The following is a 19,439-nucleotide window of genomic DNA, read 5'->3' as shown; positions in this document are numbered from 1 at the left end:
TGAAAACAACTTTTTTTTTTGTCCAAAACTTTTTTTTATTCGCACGCGCGCATCAGTTTTGGGGCTCCCGGAGGATGTCATCCATATAATCAAATCAACATGGCCTTACGAGGAAAGTTACAAGAATCGTGGGTTTAAGTCCCTCTTCCCTCTTATGTACAGTAGTGTTGAACATTTATGTCAAGATATGAAAGTTAGTATATATATACCATGTACATCTAATTCACCCAACTACAATACGTTGGTCTAGCACTCTGTGTACTTACGAGTACTTAGAGTACAACCTCAAGTACTAGGGACAGGTGCTTAAATGTTACTCCATTCTATAAATGATTATCCTCATTCACTTACATGATGATATGTAAACTATGATATCCTTTTTTTATATCAGTTTTATGTCAGTTTTATATTTAGGAAGACTCTACACATCTGTTAATGCAATTAAGTCCGGGTAGCGGAGCCTTTTGCCGTCACCATTCTCCTGGCTGTTCGCGGTTACCCAGTAACAGAAACTTGTTTTCCCGAAAGCCTTGTTTGATGACTGCAGGACAACGCAAAAATAGGTATATATATAAAGGAATGCTTTGCTATTAGAAAAAATACGGAAACTTGTGATTAGCCCACTCGATTGTAACACTTTATCAAAGACTTGTGCTATCCCTTTATTATTTGAATAATTATGATATAGATATGTTAGGTTTTATTCGACAGTAGGTCTTATTCAACACACTTATTTTATTGTTGTTACTCTAGTAGTTTGCCATACATTGTACCATGTGCAATTGTCGTGCAATAAAGTTCTATCTATAATCCTAATAACGTATCCAAGGGGCCATTGTCGGGCATTGACCTTTGTGTAGATTTACACCAAAGGAAGTTATGTAGCCTAACATTATATCGTATAGCGTATCTTAGCACCTAAATGTGGAATTAAAACAGATCTTAGGCAGTAATTTAGTCGACATTCTGTTTAGCACTCGTAGAACCTGTATAGTATATACAACTGCTCATTGTACCCTTTATAAATATAGTATAGCGTAGCTTAGCACGTACTTGTAGAGGTGTACTAGTTAGTGGTTCTATTCAACATTTTACCAGACATACATAGTACCTATATGTAGAATTTTGATAGACCCATATAGCTAGTAATCTTATTAGCTGCCATACATTGTACCTGCTACAATTGTTGTGCTATAAAGTTTATGACATATATGACCGCGAGTATATATGTTTACGAAAGTGCATTGTATTTGTTTTTTTTTCCTACAGATTTTGTTGTTTGAATATGAACGCCAATGAGGTAACGAAAAAACATTAACTGGCCTTCGGGTGTATGGAAAAGTTGATGTGTTTTTGGACCGCATACAATAATGTGCTCAAAGGTCAAATAACTTAAGAGTAATCTGTCTTAATCTATTAAGTTGTAAAGTTTCCAAAATTAGTACAATCGTGGTAACACGAAGCCAATGCGCAATGGGACCATAGTTACTTCCATGAAAAATGGAGGTATTATATTATATTATATTGTTTTTGGCGCGTCTGTGTGTGTGTATGTGTGTGTGTGTGTGTGTTTCCGCACATTTGTAGTCAGCATAACTTCAGAACGCCTTTATGGATTGTGATGATATTTGGTATGCTGGTAGGTCTTAGGAAGCCAAAGGTCAAGGTCAAATATTGGCCTCCTGGTGGCTGACCTTGGTACTGCAGCAGAACCTCCGGGAAAACAGATGTGCGGGGTGGCAGGGAAAACAGATGTGCGGGGTGGAGGCAGCGCCTGTCCGGTTTGATTATTGAGGTTCTCCCTCGGGAAAAGCCTACATGACCATATCTAGCATTCTAGGCCAAAGGTGCTACTGTGTGTTTGAAACCAGAAACCTGTGTTATTTTGTTCTGTAGTGTAGTGTGCTGTGTAAAAACGTTTAGAAAAACTCGTATATTTCATGGAGGCATGAGATCTCCGAATTCTTGTTGATGCCTGATACTCGTCAGTATTTACCTGGCTACATGTACTCCATACATGCTTGAAGTTGTGGATCCATATGGACGTACGTTAAGTGTTTGCCTTTAATTGGTAGGTGTTGTTTTAACATCAAGGAGGAAAACAACTCCAGGCTGCCGAAGACTTTGGAATCAAACACTTCAGCGTTCTGCTTCTGTCAATCACTCCCTACGTGCATCAATAAACATTGATGCACCCGTGCAATAGGCCTAGTGGGTAGAGTGTTTTTTTTAATATTCCAACATGTAATCACCAGACGTGGTGACGGCACACAAGTTTTTTCAACTTATATTAATGCCGCCACCAACACAGGGGACAAATACATGACAGGACAATACTCATCTCCACCTGAGCGAAGTGAGGAAAATCGTGTAAAGTGCCTTTCCCAAGGGCACAAGATCGGTGGCATGTCAGGACTCGAACCCGAGACCTCTGGGTTCCGAGTCGCGCACTCTGCCGCTACGCCACACGGCCCCACACTTTGCAACTACGGACTAGGATATGGATTATAGATATGGACTGTAGTCTAGCCTTGTGTATATTAACAATTGTTTATATGTTTTATTAGCATTAACAAAGTACAAGGACAATGTACATGTAATGAGTAAAAAAATGGAGTGTTTGACTGGACGTATTTTTATGTAAAGAGTTTAATCTCGATCTCAGCATGTGACTTCTGTATCTATTTGAATTGTTATAATATGCAATGTATGTACATACATGTATGGCCTATGTAATGTATATTTTCCATATGGTTATACTAGTGTAAAGAAGTTCCGTGCCACTGAGATGGACCACCCTGTCTAACAAAAATAGATAGATAAGGACAGTAAACACAACGTACATAGTTTACTTGCTAGTAAGGCCACAGCAAGTAATTTTTATGGATGACATCAGCGCGCGCATTGATTTTCGCCTGATTTTGGAAAAAAAAAACAAGAAATTTTGTTGCCTTCTGACAGTGGTCACCATGCCGAAAATTGGCGAAGATGTCTGTTGCCATGCCGGAAGGTGGATGGCAGATAACTATAAAGAGAGGAGACAAGACAAGGCTCTGATTTTATGTTTTGTTTCTTACTTTGATGCAATGATATGTGATGTTGGCTGTGTATATGTGATGTTCCCACTGAATCAAAACCATTTGTACAATGATTGAGTCAAAATTTCAAAATGTAGGAACCTCGTTTTTTTCGGCCCGCCTTGTTTTTTTTTCGCCCGCTCGCATTAGATTTGGAGTCTGCGGAGGATGTCATCCATAAAATTTACTTGCTGTGGCCTAAGGACGGTAAACACAACGTACATAGTTTACTTGCTAGTAACGGATATTTCATTACTTGTGTGGTCTTATAGTAAGATGTGATGTAGCCGCTTCAGAAACGTCGATCGGGAAATTGTAGAATTTTGTGAAATAGATAATAAGTTGGCCCTTAGCGGACCAACTAAGGACCAACTACCCTGCCATGTTATCTATCTGTTTGGCCGATTCCTACTCTTTGGTGCTTCCGCAAACTGGTAGAGGTTATCGATTCTGTTTAAGTAGGATCCAACAAAATTTGCGTTGAAGACAATAACAAATATTTTAACGTTAACGTGTTTGCATCACTTTTAACCCTGGAAAAAAGCAAACATAACGTGACCCGTCAGATGACTGTGAGGTCATTGACTTACTTCAACAAACAACAGAAGTGCTACTTATCTGAAATCGTCACTTTGTTAGTCTACAGGATTCATTACCTCCATGAAAAATGGAGGTATTGATTTTGGTGCGTCTGTGTGTGTGTGTGTGTGTGTGTGTGTGTGTGTGTGTGTGTGTGTGTGTGTGTGTTTCCGCACATTTGTAGTCAGCATAACCCTCAGAACGACTTTATGGATTGTGATGATATTTGGTATGCTGGTGGGTCTTAAGAAGCCAAAGGTCAAGGTCAAATATGGGCCTCCTGTTGGCTGACCTTGGTACTGCAGCAGAACCTCCGGGAAAACAGATGTGCGGGGTGGCAGGGAAAACAGATGTGCGGGGTGGAGGCAGCGCCTGCCCGGTTTGATTAATGAGGTTCTTCCTCGGGAAAAGTCTACATGACCATATCCAGGCCAAAGGTGCTATTGTGTGTTTGAAACCAAAAACCGGTGTTATTTTGTTTCTGTAGTGTAGTGTACTGTGTAAAACATTTAGAAAAACTCATATATTTCATGGAGGTATGAGATCTCCGAATTCTTGTTTATTTATTTCATTCATTTTCTTAATAGACAACATCTTTCTTGTGTGTCCATGATACACATGTGTACGTTCAAATGTACGTACTATCTTCAATAGAAAAGCAAAACTTTAGTCAAGAGTTTATAATTACTGAATAAACTGCAAAATCTGTTCACAAGACATATACATGTGTATGTGGCAATGAAAATGCTATGGGTCCTTTAGCTTCTTTGTATATTCTTGATTCCATGCTTTAGCTCAAAAACAAATTATGTATCGGCCTGGCCTGTCTTGTAGGTATCCGGACATGTGAATATTCCCATACAGGCTTACCTGTCTGAAGCGCCCTCTATCGGATTTTCTCTGCAATAGGCTTCTATTTTTATCAATCAGGCACTATCAGACAATTCGTGTTAGAAACGTACTTCAGTAAAGATCATGATAGCAACCATAGCAATTGTAATAATCATACACACTGGGTTGTTTCCAAATTTTCTTATGCATTATCAATACTATTGCTACATGGATATGCATCAACTACTAATAATCTGTACAGCTTTGTGCTTATTTCTCTTCTAATCGCCAAAATTTGAGCAAAGCTTAAAGCTTGTTGTCTTCTGTTATCCTGCTGCTATCAATACCTTTGTAGTTTTCAGGGTTCTTAATAAACAACAATTATGTTGTTGTGATTGTGTTACGCAGTAAGTTGTGCCATCGGCCGTTTCAAAGTTCTTACGGAGCCTTACGTAGCCACTCCCCTGAACAGTCCCGAAGGTCGTGGACTTTATTCCATCACGCCCCGGACATGCCCACACACTGCCCGTAATGTAGGCTCAGCACGGGAGAACACGTGGGTACAATGTGGACTCAGCTAATACTAGACGACATTTTCTCGGAAAAAAATTTAGGTCACTCCTTGACACACAGGTTAATGCCCCCAGGTCGTTCGTACCACGTTATATAATAGATTTGGATATATCTTTACATGTAATGGTTCCCATAACGCAAAAATAGGTGGATACATAAAGGAATGCTTTGTTATGAGAAAAAATGTCGAAACTTGTGATTAGCCCACTCGATTGTAACACTTTATCAAAGACTTGTGCTAGCCCTTACTGTTTGAATAATTGAGATATGTTAGTTTTATTCGACATTAGGTCTTATACAATATTTATTTTTATTGTTTTCTACTCTCTTTATGTAAGTTTGCCATACATTGTACCTTGTGCAATTGTCGTGCAATAAATTTCTTCTATAATGCATTGGTATGTTTTAAACACATGTTTGCGTGGATTGTGGATATGTAGAAGACTGCCCGTAATGTAGGTTCAGGACGGGAGAACACGTGGGTACAATGTGGACTCAGCTAATGATAACGACGTTTTCTGGGAAAAAAAATCTAGGCTATTCCTTATTAGCACACAGCTTAATGCCCCCAGGTCGCACCACGTTATATAATGCATTGGTATGTTTTAAACACACGTTTGCGTGGATTGTGGACATGTACATTGGAAGACTACCCGTAATGTAGGTTCAGCACGGGAGAACACGTGGGTATACAATGTGCATTCAGCTAACAATAACGACATTTTCTGGGGAAAAAATCTAGGCTATTCCTTAGCACACAGCTTAATGCCCCCAGGTCGTACCACGTTGTATAATGAATTGGTATGTTTTAAACACACGTTTGCTTGGATTGTGGACATGTAGAAGACTGCCCGTAATGTAGGCTCAGCACGGGAGAACACGTGGGTACAATGTGGATTCAGCTAATGATAACGACATTTTCTGGGAAAAAAATCTAGGCTATTCCTTATTAGCACACAGCTTAATGCCCCCAGGTCGCACCACGTTGTATAAGGCATGGGCATGTTTTCGTGGATTGTGGATATGTAGACTGTCCGTAATGCAGGCACAGGATCTAGGACCGGAGAACACGTGGACACACTGGATTCAGCTAACAATAACGACATTTTCTGGGGGGAAAAATCTAATCTAGGTCACTCCTTGGCACTCCTTGGTTAATATCTACAGGTCATTCGTACCACGTTATATAATGCATAGATCTGTTTTTATACATGTTTTCGTGGATTGTGAGCATGCCTCTACCAGGCTTCGGGAGGCGACTGAAAAGAGTAGAAATAGGCCAAATATAGAGATAACATTTCAGGGGAGGTTGGTCAGCTAGAGACTATAGTTTGCCGCCTCTCGGAGCCTGGTAGAGGCTAGACATGTAGTGGACCGGTTTATTCCCCGAATCCCTTCATATAATTTAAAGTTACATGTTTGAAAGTCATGGCAGCCTTGAGGCCGAACTCTTCATACATCTTAAAACCATTTTAAAGAATAACTTGTTGGCTAAAATCACCGATATATGGTGCCAATGTTCCCCTTCTTCATACATCTAAGCTGTACAGATCTAGATACGAGTAAATGTATATCCCTAATGAACGTAGACAAACCTTCTATATTAAACCATACTTGTTCTTACTTTTTTGCCATTACTAAGAAAGGAGAAGAAACCGAATTTACTTAATTGTAGCTACTTGACGATGTATATATGTAACGTTACCTGTATTCCATTCGTTTGTTTTGACCTGTGCTTAAACCAGTGGGTATGTGTGTACAATAAAGGTCTTCATTCATTCATTCATTCATTCATTCATTCATTCATTCATTCATTCATTCATTCATTCATTCATTCATTCATTCATTCATTCATTCATTCATTCATTCATTCATTCATTCATTCATTCATTCATTCATTCATTCATCCATCCATCCATCCATCCATCCATCCATCCATCCATTCATTCATTCATTCATTCATTCATTCATTCATTCATTCATTCATTCATTCATTCATTCATTCATTGTAACAATTAAGAACAAGCTAAGGAAACACAAAAGACGGTACGTGTTCGTTGAAACAATATCTTTATTCAACCATATCTAAAGCGCTAGAATAACGTTTAAATAATTATGCGTGGGATACTTGTGTCGCTGATGTTCTGAAGACCGGTCAATGACCTTTTGTTATCGTTGTGGACCGTTTAACCATTTTGTCTCGTAAGACTTAAACATTGATAGATAACAGAGGTCAGTGACTTGGATCTAAATAAACATGATTTGTCAAACTGGCATTATCGGAATTTTTGTGTACATTGCCCCTATCCTATCAATCTATACACATTATCTACAAGGACATTTGCTAAAACAACGGCTTGATTAACTTTATGAAGTAAAATAATGAAAACAAAACTAAGCAGAAAGCTAATTTGCAACAATATAGTGAAGCTGGAACACATCCTAGATAGTTAACTGGCTAGGGGCCCCCCTCCTCCTAACTCTTTGTCTAGCCCTTCATAGAAGAGATCCAACTTTTCCGCGGGAAAATTATTTGGAATGTATTTTTTTTTTATTTTGCAAAAAAAAAATGGCCAATCGTGCGAAATTTACGAGTATGAATATAAGAATCTCAAAAGAAATCATGAAACATTTGGAGGAAAATGATCCAAAAGAGGCGATCTAATTTTTAGGAAAGTATTTGCCGTGGAAGCCAAACGGAATGTATGTCGGCATGTAAGCAGTGTTGATAGGTTTTATGGTTTTAGCGTCCAAAATGAGGAGGTAGCTTTTGCCGAGAACGGCGTCGAAAACAGCCGAGAGGACGACGGCGTCATCTTCGTCTTTCCCCTCGGGATTCGGAACGACGCTCGGCTCGCTGACGTAATGGTTCGGTTTGTACCAAAAGAGATCTTTCCCGGGGGTGCACAGGTTCTTTTTCACCAGGGCGAACGAGCCGTTCAGAGCGTTGGACGGGGAAAAGTCGAAAACGACGCCGTAGAGGTAGCAATAGTGGCGGCCTCGGTAGTTTTCGTTAATAATCGGGACGTCGATTGTGTGAAGGTAGTCTTGTAGGGGGTCGTCACTGCGGAAAGTTTTAGTTTGAACCGACTTGTTTGCTAAGTCGATGGTGTAACGATAAAGCCTAGATCTGGACGGCCTTTGGTGCAGAGTGGTGAGATTTCGTAACATAGGGAGCTTATAGTCAGCAAAAATGGACACCCCGTCCTCGAACTGACAGACATCGGCCACGATTTTACCGTCAGGCGTTTCGTAAGCGTTCGCGTGGTGCGTGTAAAAGATGGGGTCGGTTTCCACTGTTTCTACCTTTCCCGTTTTGAGGTTGACCACCATAACTTGTGTCTTTTCATCTGGGAACCACCCCATGGCATCCCCCACCATAGCTGACCCAACCATTTTGACAAAGTCGAAATATGCGGGCTGAACAAAAAACACAGCGTAGTTTTTAGTTACAGCAAAACTATGCATGTACGATGCCTTGTCTGACTGAAAGTTGGCCAAAATTTCGAAATCGCCAAGGTCCTTGATTCTTAGTACATAGTACTGCTGCTTCTGACCGGGTATCAAGCTAGGGAACATTAAGTAGTTAATACTGTTAGTAGTGTTCGGTTCTACAATAGGGTGGGCACAGGATTGGACAAGACGGGACCAATGCACGCCACTAACTTCAGGAATATCTACTCCTTTTGAGGCCAGACTGTCTAGGTCAAACTCAGCGTACACCCAAGCGTCGGTGAGGGCAGCGTACACGCTGTTGTTCCCCTGCCCATACTTCCATACGTTCACGTCGGTGTTGTCGTAGGGATACCTGAAGGCCTCCAACTTTTCAATGGTGCTGAACGCTGGGTCGACACCGAAGAAAGTGATGGACGGTGCGTAGAGGTTGGCCTTTTTAGATCTGATAACAAGTGAAAGAGGCGGTAATGTTTGCTATAGACGCCCTGTAAACATGTTTAAAGGTACTAAGCTCAATGTGCGAATGGTTCACACGAGTGGTGCAAGTTCTGAGTCAGCTTTTCTAGTCATTTCTTTACATAAGACGTTGAATCGATCCTAGCTGTCGCATCGCAAAACGATATTCAGGGAGTGAATTTGCGTTGTATTATCATTCATTATCATTTATTATCATCATCATTACTTATTGTATCCCAATTTTACTGTTTGTATGTGACTGTTGTGTTTTGTTATGTAAAACAGGGCCCCATTGAAAACAAGTGCAATCACTTAATGGGCCACCCTTTATAAAAATGACGGAAAATAATACTGTATGAACTTACGATCAAACTACGATCTTATTTGCTTTACGCCTGGTCAGAATGTACTAGTATTTCATTTAGCTATAGTACCAAGAAAATCTACATAAACTACCAACCTCGTGTATGCACTGGTTTGCAGAAAGGCAGATGAGAAGCTGATGGCCTGTTGTCCTATCTCTACGCTGTGAATCTTGGCAAAGCCATCAAAGACGTGGATGGCTGAACGGCCACCAAGCTCGAACATCGCGGGGGCATTTCGGACCTAGTGAAAAACAAGGGCAAAGTCGAGGCTAGGGTAAAGACCATGCTATGGTGTTTGTGAAGTTTTATTATTGGCCATGGTATGAACTGGATCTATCTATGGCAATCACTCGATATCTTTATTTGCAGTCAGATACAGATTCACGTACAGATACATATCCATGCACAGATACAGATTCATGTACAGATATACAGATTTTCCGAGTAGGATGACCGTGTCAGTCCCTACACCTGAGTGAGGGTCACAGTTGACACGGTGGCCTTCGCGTGGATTTGTTTAAGGTGGATAACAGGTTGCGAATCGATATCTGAGACCTACTTGCACACTTGGGCATCCGTCTTCCCCAGCGGATCTAAGAGTTAAGTTATACGGGTAATCCTTTTCCGTCGGCAAGTCGAAAACATATTTATAGTTTATTTAGATGATCTCTTTTTTTAATTGGAAAGAAACCCAACAGCATTGGACGTTAAATGGCATATTCTACTCACCAGAGTTCCTTCCAACCATTTCGGGATGGGGTTTTTAGAGTCGTACTTCATCGGGACGTGTTGGAATTCGTGTAGGTTTGTCGTGAAGAGGTCCATAACGTTGTTGGGTGTCGCAGCTAAGATCGCCGTCGTCGACAGAAGGATGAAAAAACACACGTGGACCGGGTAAAACGCCATGTCTGAATTCTTCTGTAGTCCAGAGAGAAGTAATGGTCAAATAAGGGGTTTAATAATGAACTAGCAAACCCACACTTGCAGTAAGTAGCCTGAAGTAACAGCGTAACGCTTGTTGCATTCTTAGTCAACTTAGTGGTAGTTTGATTAGGCCTTGGAAATATTAGTATTTTGAATTTCCAACTCAAGAAATTGGACTTACCCAAATTTTCCGACTGTACAACTCAAGTATTTGTCAAGGAATGAGCAGTGCGCCGCTTCTGTGACGTCACGTTATGCAAATGACACACGTGACCCAGCGTGGATTATAGGTTGCTGAACGATTGTAGTCAAGGACATTATATAAGATCTTAAATTGGTTCAATGACCTCTACCAACACAGATGAGCTCAAAAAATAAGTTGTGTTTTGCGGTTACCCTACCGTACCCTAGAAAATACCTGGGTCGTGTGGTGTAGCGGCAGAGGGACCGACTTCTAACCTAGAGGTCCCGGGTTCGAGTCCTGACATACCACCGACCTTGTGCCCTTGGGAAAGGCACTTTACACGACTTTCCTCACTTCGCTCAGGTGAAAATGAGTATTGTCCTGTCATGTATTTGTCCCCTGTGTTGGTAGCGGCATTGATATAAGTTGAAAAACTTGAGTGTGACGTCATGATCACCACGTCTGGTGATTACATGTTAGAATTTAAAAAAAAAAAATACCTGCCTTTTTTCGTCGGTAGCTTTTAATTTAAGGGACCAAGAAGCTTAAAATCTAGACTTAGTTTCTGATCTGACATCTAAATGATGAAAACGTAGTAGAATTCACTTGTTGCCCTCATTTCATAGCATTTTAGCATTTGCCAATATATACGAATAAAAAAGAATACAATGTTTTCAGGACCGTAATCGGAAACACACCATTGACTTTCCTAGGCCTTATGGACTTTATCAGGGTCCGCCCTCTGTACATGTAACTCCAAACTAGTTATTATTTGACCAAAACGGTTTTGAGAACTAGTTCATGGACGAATGCGGTCCCTAACTCCCAAACCACTCAGTCTTCCACCCTCTGGAAACCAGTAGCCTCGTAGAAGGTTACTTGGATACTTTGTTACTTCATTAGGCCACAGCAAGTAAATCTTATGGATGACATCCTCCACAGATTCCAAATCTAATGCGAGCGGGCGAAAAAAAACAAGGCGGGCCAAAAAAAAACAAGGTTCTTACATTTTGAAATTTTGACTCAATCATTGTACAATCGTTTTGATTCAATGGGAACATCACATATACACAGCCACCATCATATATCACTGCATCAAAGTAAGAAACAAAACAAATCAGAGCCTTTTCTTGTCTCCTCTCTTTATAGTTATCTGCCATCCACCTTCCGACATGGCAACAGACATCTTGGCCTATATTCGGCATGGTGACCACTGTCAGAAGGCAACAAAATTTCTTGTTTTTTTTCCAAAATCAGGCGAAAATTAATGCGCGCGCTGATGTCATCCATAAAAATTACTTGCTGTGGCCTTATCGGGAATACTAATGCTGGGACGCCATGATCGGCCTTAAACTTTGATACTAGTAACCTTGGGCGATACAAAATGGCTTCTGAAATTATAGATTTACATCTCAACGGCCGTCTGTATTATCTTATTACTTTGTCCGTTACAAATGTCTTCGGTATTTCCTATCGAAAAACGTTGAGCAATCGCACAAAAATATTTCAGTTGTTCTCTGTAGACTTTCACACTGACTGTGGTACGTTTATTAGTTTAGTTCTATATACGTGGCTCTTAGCTTATCATAATTCATTTTCTAGTTCCTATCGGCCAAGCGCTCGTGTCCAGTCATGTTTTTTAATCACCAAGAAAACAGGCATGACGAAGCAGTTTTCTGCTTGTAAGATTGCCTGGTATAGGTATCTGGTAACTTGACAAAGAATGGAGTAGTACAGTCGAAGAAAAAACGGTAGGTCCAACTTAATGTGTTCTATCTGTACACCCGGTATAAAAGGCTGTGTACGTAACAACAGACTAGGTCACTTCAATTCACGGAGAAAGCTTGTACTCTATAGCTAGCTTTGGGTTAAGTATTTGGGAATTAGAGTAGCCCATGGACAATGTGTTGAGGTAGTGCATTCCATTCCGGAATCGTTCTGGGGAAAAAGCTGGAGGTAAATGACCTCTTGGTCCGACGGTTGTCCGCCCGACAGAAACTTCTCGCGTCGATGCATCGGCCGTTGTATAGAAGGGGGTGCCCCCTTGTTGAGTAAGTGTGTTCGTGATGTAATCCTGGGTGGGCATAGCTACCAGATTATGAATGGTTTGTAGAATAATGCCAGACGTGCCTGCTTCTTTCTCTGTTGTAAGGTTGGCCAACCGAGTTAGTTTTTCAGCTGGGTGACACTGGTAGAGTTCCTGTAGTCATTAAAGACATTTCTGATAGCTCTTCTTTGCACAGATTCAATCTTATCTTCTAATACATTAGAACTGTCATATTGGCGTCTCCTTGGGTCCCATACCACTGAGCCATATTCAAGCTTGGGTCTAACTAAAGATGTATAAGTTTCGTCCCTTACCTCCTTGGTCAATTAATTAATTATACATGTTGACATAGATCTTAGTGAACTATGAGTGACCTAGCCTCTCGTACCAATGACCTGAGCACGTACCAATGGTTACGTATTATATAATGGTCAAAGTTCACAATACAGTAGCGCGTGTCAGTTTTTAAGGCGATCGCCAAAGGTTAGTGACCGACTGAATTGACCAATCAAATCTAAAGATAGAAAAAAATCGAATTCTTACGAAGAGGTGACGTGAAACAGAAAAATGCGAGTGCAAAAGTTCATCAGGTGGTCTCATATGGTCTCATTTCTTTCTGCAGTGTGGAAGACTTCAGTCATGGAGTTTCACGCCACCCATGTGTGTCTGCTTCTTGTCGTGACGCTGTCGGGGGGAGTCGCGTCGGCTCCCGACGGGGTGCTCAACCTTTTCCGGACAAATGTGAAGGAGCTACAACATGTCCCGATGAAGTACGACTCCAGCGACGCCGTGCCCAAATGGCTGGAAGGAACCCTGGTGAGTAGAAAATGTTATCATTGGCCTTCACCTTGAGATTTATTAGTAACACTAATACTCTACAGCTCTGAGTCATGGGCTATGAATGCTGCCCAGAGCAAGAAACTAGATGGTACATATACAAGAATGTTAAGAACAGTGTATAATGTATCATGGAGACAACATCTAACAAACAAACAACTCTATGGCTCTCTCCTGCCCATTTCGTCTGTAGTCCGACGACGTAGACTCGCCCTGGCAGGGCATGTTGTTCGTAGTAACGAACCAGCTGGTAGACTAGTACAGTGGCTCCCTACTGGGAGACGTAGAGTGGGACGTCCTTATACTACACTTTTGTCCATGCTAGAGAGAGACACTGGTCTCGCAGGGCCTGCATTAGTGTCCGCTATGAGAGATAGGACATACTGGAGTAACTTAATCAAGTGTACATCACCGGATTAGTATAAACTAATCCGGAGGCATGATGATGATGATGACTAATACTTTTTCTCCATAATTTATCCAGGAATAGAGTTTGAATTTTATATATTGAGAAGTTTATTGCAAATTCGTGCCCGGGGGGCTAATTGCAAATTACAAACATAAAAGAACAATGAAACGTAGTATAGAACAACTAAAATCTACATGATGAAAGGTAGTTGTCTAGAGCTATAGCTATGTCTAAAACTATGTCCGGGGTTTGACTTCTCTTTTTTAGACCATGGAAGACGTAATGTCCCACCTTTTCCAAAATTAGTGGGTTTTGGGAAGTTAAAAGAAGAATAGTTTTTCCTTTGTCTGTAAATGTAGTAAAATTGCGATAAATTGTAGAAGTTTGAATAGTTAACTCATTTCGAGCGTTGCTATGAAAGGAACAATTTGAGTACTAGTCTGTAATATGTCTGGACGTGAAAAACAATCTTCATAACGTTTTTTTTTGTACAATCTATAACGTTTTTTTTTTACAATTTTACTTCGTACCATCTTGAAATATGGCAAAATTCAGATGCTTTCTAAACAACTGTGAGAGTTTAACAGATCTATTAGAACTGCTTTACTTGGTTATCCGCAATTTCATATTCTTTATGGTGTCTTTATAGAGGTACGGGTAAGATTTTGTATTATTGGTGTCGTCACTGTGGCTTGGAGACAGCTAAACTCTGCTTTGTTTCCCTGTGTCTCAGGTTCGGAATGCCCCCGCTATGTTTGAACTTGGTGGTCGTTCGGTCGTCCATGTTTTTGATGGTTTTGCCAAGATGCACAGCATAGCCATCGGTCAACAAGGCCTGAACTTCTCCTCCGCCTTCCTAGAATCCAGTTCCTACACTAGGTAAGTTGTCGTGGGATTTGGGTTAGTCTCTACCAGACCGGTGCAATAGCTCAATTGGTATAGTGCTCGCTTTGTAACCGGGAGGTCGTGAGTTCAAACCCCGGCCGGGTCATACCAAAGACTTTAAAAATGGTACACACTTCTTTCTCTGCTTAGCACTCAGCACATATGAGAGTGTGGGAAGGTCAACACACACAGCACTACCAGCGGACCAGCCCCCTGCTGTAGTGGTGTGTGTTTGACCTTCCCACACTCTTTCTCACACACTGTAGTGGCTTGCACAATGTGTGTCGCCCAAGGGCTACGAAATGGAGATGGGCACCACCCTACGCTCGGGTAAGAGCACGGGAGACCTTCCTACCAGACCAGAGCGCTACCAGACTAACTACGTTGGCCATATATAGTAGAATAATTGCCAGGGGAGTTTGGCCGCCTTGGGGGTTGACTGGCCGCCCTTCGGAGGGAAAGAAACAACCTTCCGCGGCCGGACTCCCTCGGCCAATTTTACTCTTCTTTGCCGAAAGGCCTGGTGGAGGCTATGATTGGGTGTAAAATGTATTCATATGGCCTCAAAAGGATATGAGACTAGGCTGGTGCTTGTTAAAATAGCAGGACACAGTACTCTTAATTATTAATCTTAATTAAATACTATATCATTCTATTCTAAAAATAGTACAGGTAAAACGACGGTCAAGGTAGTCTGTTTTTGAGGCACAGGGTTTTAATGCTGAGATTACACTTTTCCAAACCGGTGCCCGGCCGGGCAGCTTTCGGGAACGAAGTACAATATAAGTACAAAAGCACAAAAATAGTTTACAAGATAATGACTCGAGTACTATTTAAGTATATTACTGATAAGAATTGCTAATTTTTCGTTCATGCAAACAGCCTGTTCGGGCCCAGGTTTGGAAATGTGACCTCAGCATAACTCACTGTATTGCAAAGCAGAGCCCGTCTCTCGCCTTATACCTCCCCAACCGAAGTCGGGTCGTCATTAATTTACACAAGTACTGTCAGCATAGCTATATGTTTATACATGTACTATATTACCTTTTTGAAATAGTATGATGTTATTTGCGATACATAGAACTTGTAGGTAATACTGTAGACGTGAGAGTAGATGTTAGCTAGATATGTAGTACTGAAGAGTTTGCCATGCATTGTACCCGTTACAATTGTTGTGCAATAAAGATTGACTTGACTTGTATGTTTATTGTTATGGTAACAAATATCAAAAGGTGTATTCCTGGCATGATTATTTCAAATTTTACCTCTTTTTCTTTCTGACAGATCTAAGAAGGCCGGTCGGTACGCCCCGTCGCTCACTTTCCTGGGGGTAGACCCTGCGTTCAGCGAAATGGAGAAGGTGGAAGCCCTGTTCTACCCCTTCGACAACACCGACGTCAACGTGTGGAAGTTCGGGCACGGAGAAGACAGCGTCTACGCCGGGCTGACTGACGAATGGGTGTACGCTGAGTTTGACCTGGACACTCTTGCCTCCACAGGAGTTTCTATACCTCCGATTAACGGGGTAAATTTTCTGTCACACTTTGTCCAATCCTGCGCCCATCCTATTGTAGAACCCGGTACAAATAACAGCATTAACTACGTATTGCAGCCTGGCATGCTACCGGGTGAGAAACAACAGTACTTTGTAGTCAGAATGAAGGATCTCACTTCTTTTGAGATCATGGCCAACTTCCAGACGGACAAGTCGACTTACATGCATAGCTTTGGTTTAACGAAGAATTATGTTATATTTTTTGCCCACCCTGCAATTGTTAGCGTTGAGAAAATGGTGACCACAGTCGAGGTGGCCGAATCAATGCAGTGGTTTCCTGATGAAAAAACTAACATAGTGGTGGCCAACATCAAAACTGGGAAGGTAGAATATCTCCAACATGACGCCATTTTTGTTACCCATCATGCAAACGCTTACGAAACGGACGACGGGAAGCTTGTAGTTGACCTCTGTGCTTCAGAGATGGGCATTTCTATCTTGACACAATACCAGATCCCCGAGTTACGGAATCTATCCAGTCTCCACAAAAGTGTGGCCGCAAGTAGATTTTATCGATACACCATAGATCTAGCGAATAAGTCGGTAGAGACCAAAGCTTTCCGCAGCATGGACCCTATGGAGGATTTCATGCACCAAATTGAAGTTCCGATCATCAACGAAAATTACCGAGCCAGGCAATATTGTTACGTGTATGGGGTCCCGCTTGACTTTAATCCGTCTAACCCTGTCAATGGTTCTCTGTCCTTGGTAAAAAAGAATATTTGCACCCCCGGGAAAGATCAAATTTGGTATCACCCGAATCACTACGCCAGTGAGCCTAGTTTTGTTCCCAACCCGGACGGTACCGAAGAAGATGACGGTGTTATTCTGTCGTCTGTTTTCGACGCCATGCTTGAGAAGAACTATCTTCTCATCCTTGATGCGAAAACTATGAAGAAAATTAACACCGCCTACATGCCAACTTACATTCCGTTTGGCTTTCATGGCAAGTTCTTCTCCAAACATTAGGGACTACTTGTAAAATATGACATTAAAATTGTTCCACAGCCAGTACTGAAAAAATCCAACCCAGCTCGTTGCAAATAGCAATAAGAACTTCACAGGAATGGCACCATTTTCCCGCCCGAAAATACATATACAATAAAAACAAAAGAACGTGCATCATCTACAGCTCAATAGCAAAACATATACCGAGTCCCAAAAGAATCCGTCCACCCAAACGCGAGAAACAGCTGCGAACATGAAAATCTAAATCTCTCACAAAACCCTTCCCAAGAAGGATGTCTCCTCCCCCGGAGGCAATAACCTAGTCATCGTCCAAACGTTACAGTACTGAAAAAATGTGTCATAAACATTCAAATTCAACCTGTTGGTGACACGATTCTCTGTGATTTGAAAAAAAAAATCAAAAGTCAAATTTTCAGGAACCAGCTAAAATATTGCTTGTGCCCTAATGTCGGGGCCTTTGGACAGGGTACATGTATTTTTAGCCTAACAATGCGTACCACGAGGGAAGAGCAAATAAGGCTATGTTTTAAGTTCATAACCTTTCTAACAAGTAGCAATTGTTCAAGGTAGCTGTATTGTTAATTATCTACTCAATGTTGGTATTTGGTCTGGATCGTTCAAGTAAGACTTTGAGACCTTTACATATTCACGACCTTTGTAAGTTCATAAGTTCGTAGAGTCCTGACATGCCACCGATCTTGTGCCCTTGGGAAAGGCACTTTACACGACTTTCCTCACTTCGCTCAGGTGAAAATGAGTATTGTCCTGTCATGTATTTATCCCCTGTGTTGGTGGCGGCATTAATGAATGAATGAAGACCTTTATTGTACGCAAATACAAACTGGGTTCAGTACAGGTCACAGAAAAGACATCACAGTTTGCAATGAATATATACAATGTACAAGCTAGTGCTAATTCTATGTACTATGGACATATAGTCTAATAATTACGATAATTTGGCTTCTTCTCGCTTCTTAGTAATGATGTAGATTTAAGTAAAGATGTGTTTTATGATCGAAGTAATATAAGTTGATAAAACTTGAGTGTGCCGTCACCACGTCTAGTGATTACATGTTGGAATAATAAAAAAAAAAGCTCGTAGTAGCCAAACATTAACACTTTAAACTGACCTTGAGTCTTAAAGACGAAAAAATAGAAAAAGTGACGAAAATGTATTACTATGTGTATACATATACCAGCAATGTTATATAAAAACTATGATGTTAAAAACAATATTATTTTTCACATTTCTTGTACTATATGTGTGAAAAATATCTTAAAAGTCTATTCACATGAAATGTGACTCATAAGGAAAGCTTATTGAATAGAAATAAAGTTGTCCGCAAAGATCTAGACATAAAACAGTCTGTCTGAAAAGTATGTGATGTCCAGTAGATTTTCGCTATTGTTGCGCTGTACACGGTCCATCTACAGTTTGTGGTTTGGGCATGCTAGGTGAGAATGGCACAATTGTAAAAACTGTGTAGATTTGTATTTTTTGAGCTACACTTTGTAAAAGTAATTGGCTCCGTACGCACTACTTGATGTTTTGTAGCGAAACAAATGTATTAAATAAATAAATTTCTATAATTTGAATGTGTCAAACTTCCTTTATAGTACATCAACAAAGCCCTGATACCAGCCCTGTAGTTTGACAACATTTTGCACGGTGGCGCTTTAATTAAGAGTACTATAGTACGAAAGAACAACGACCATATTTTATATTTGATCGTAATCACCCAAACAATTTAAGTCCTCGTGTAAATATATTATTAGAAACCTTTGAATAACTGATATTTTTACCACTTTGGATGCCATCCTTCGCTCTTAAATAATTGATAATGCCACATAAGAACATGCAATTGTATATTCATTATTATTTATATTATCATTCGTCTCCTATGCAGTACAAAACAAATAGATAAATAGAAAGGAAGATCAGCTGCTGACACAAGATATCTAGCGTTACAAGGTTTAAACTTTCAGGTCTATTAACCTTTTGGTTTTACCGGTTGAAATTAAACTATGTATGCAATGCTCACAACTAGCCGCACCGTCAATAGTGCAATGTAGTGCAATGATCCCTCAAGGCTAGGTTCGTTTCTTAGAACACAAACGACCTAGCTCGACTATTTCGGAGGTCTCACAACATATGCACATAGAATCGCCTGGACATTCAGTCTCACTGGAAAAGTAAGGATCTTGGACTCAGAACCGGACGTCTTTGCACGAGGGATTAAAGAGGCCATCTACATCAGGGCATTACAACCATCCATCGCTCAACAGAGATGG

At 40.8% G+C, this 19,439-nt stretch overlaps 2 protein-coding genes across 2 annotated transcripts; one reads left to right on the top strand and one right to left on the bottom strand.

The window, feature by feature from the left end:
- Nucleotides 1-7,186: 7,186 nt before the first annotated feature.
- Nucleotides 7,187-10,243, bottom strand: LOC109480113 (carotenoid isomerooxygenase-like). Its single transcript, XM_019782269.1, has 3 exons — nt 10,067-10,243; nt 9,433-9,578; nt 7,187-8,958 (listed from the first exon to the last, which is right to left on the bottom strand). Exons 1-3 carry the CDS (start codon nt 10,241-10,243, stop codon nt 7,722-7,724), a joined length of 1,560 nt encoding a protein of 519 aa, XP_019637828.1. The 3' UTR covers nt 7,187-7,721.
- A 2,884-nt stretch (nt 10,244-13,127) lies between these two features.
- LOC109480034 (carotenoid isomerooxygenase-like) lies at nt 13,128-17,352 on the top strand. The gene is made up of 3 exons (XM_019782177.1): nt 13,128-13,308; nt 14,472-14,617; nt 15,908-17,352. Exons 1-3 carry the CDS (start codon nt 13,132-13,134, stop codon nt 17,145-17,147), a joined length of 1,563 nt encoding a protein of 520 aa, XP_019637736.1. The 5' UTR covers nt 13,128-13,131; the 3' UTR covers nt 17,148-17,352.
- Nucleotides 17,353-19,439: the final 2,087 nt, after the last annotated feature.

This window comes from Branchiostoma belcheri, unplaced genomic scaffold (genome assembly GCF_001625305.1).
Source record: "Branchiostoma belcheri isolate BF01 breed outbred unplaced genomic scaffold, Haploidv18h27 scaffold5, whole genome shotgun sequence".
NCBI lineage: Eukaryota > Metazoa > Chordata > Leptocardii > Amphioxiformes > Branchiostomatidae > Branchiostoma > Branchiostoma belcheri.
Note: the sequence above shows the minus strand (reverse complement) of the source record. Positions and strands in the feature narration are given on the sequence as shown.

Bases quoted from the DNA above. Each gene is read 5' to 3' on its own strand.
- LOC109480034 (XM_019782177.1), top strand. From the start codon at position 13,132: ATGGAGTTTCACGCCACCCATGTGTGTCTGCTTCTTGTCGTGACGCTG. The intron at 13,309-14,471 runs GTGAGTAGAAAA...CCTGTGTCTCAG, and splicing joins AATGGCTGGAAGGAACCCTG to GTTCGGAATGCCCCCGCTAT. The intron at 14,618-15,907 runs GTAAGTTGTCGT...TCTTTCTGACAG, and splicing joins GAATCCAGTTCCTACACTAG to ATCTAAGAAGGCCGGTCGGT.
- LOC109480113 (XM_019782269.1), bottom strand. From the start codon at position 10,243: ATGGCGTTTTACCCGGTCCACGTGTGTTTTTTCATCCTTCTGTCGACG. The intron at 9,579-10,066 runs GTGAGTAGAATA...GTTTTTCACTAG, and splicing joins AATGGTTGGAAGGAACTCTG to GTCCGAAATGCCCCCGCGAT. The intron at 8,959-9,432 runs GTTGGTAGTTTA...ACTTGTTATCAG, and splicing joins CAAACCAGTGCATACACGAG to ATCTAAAAAGGCCAACCTCT.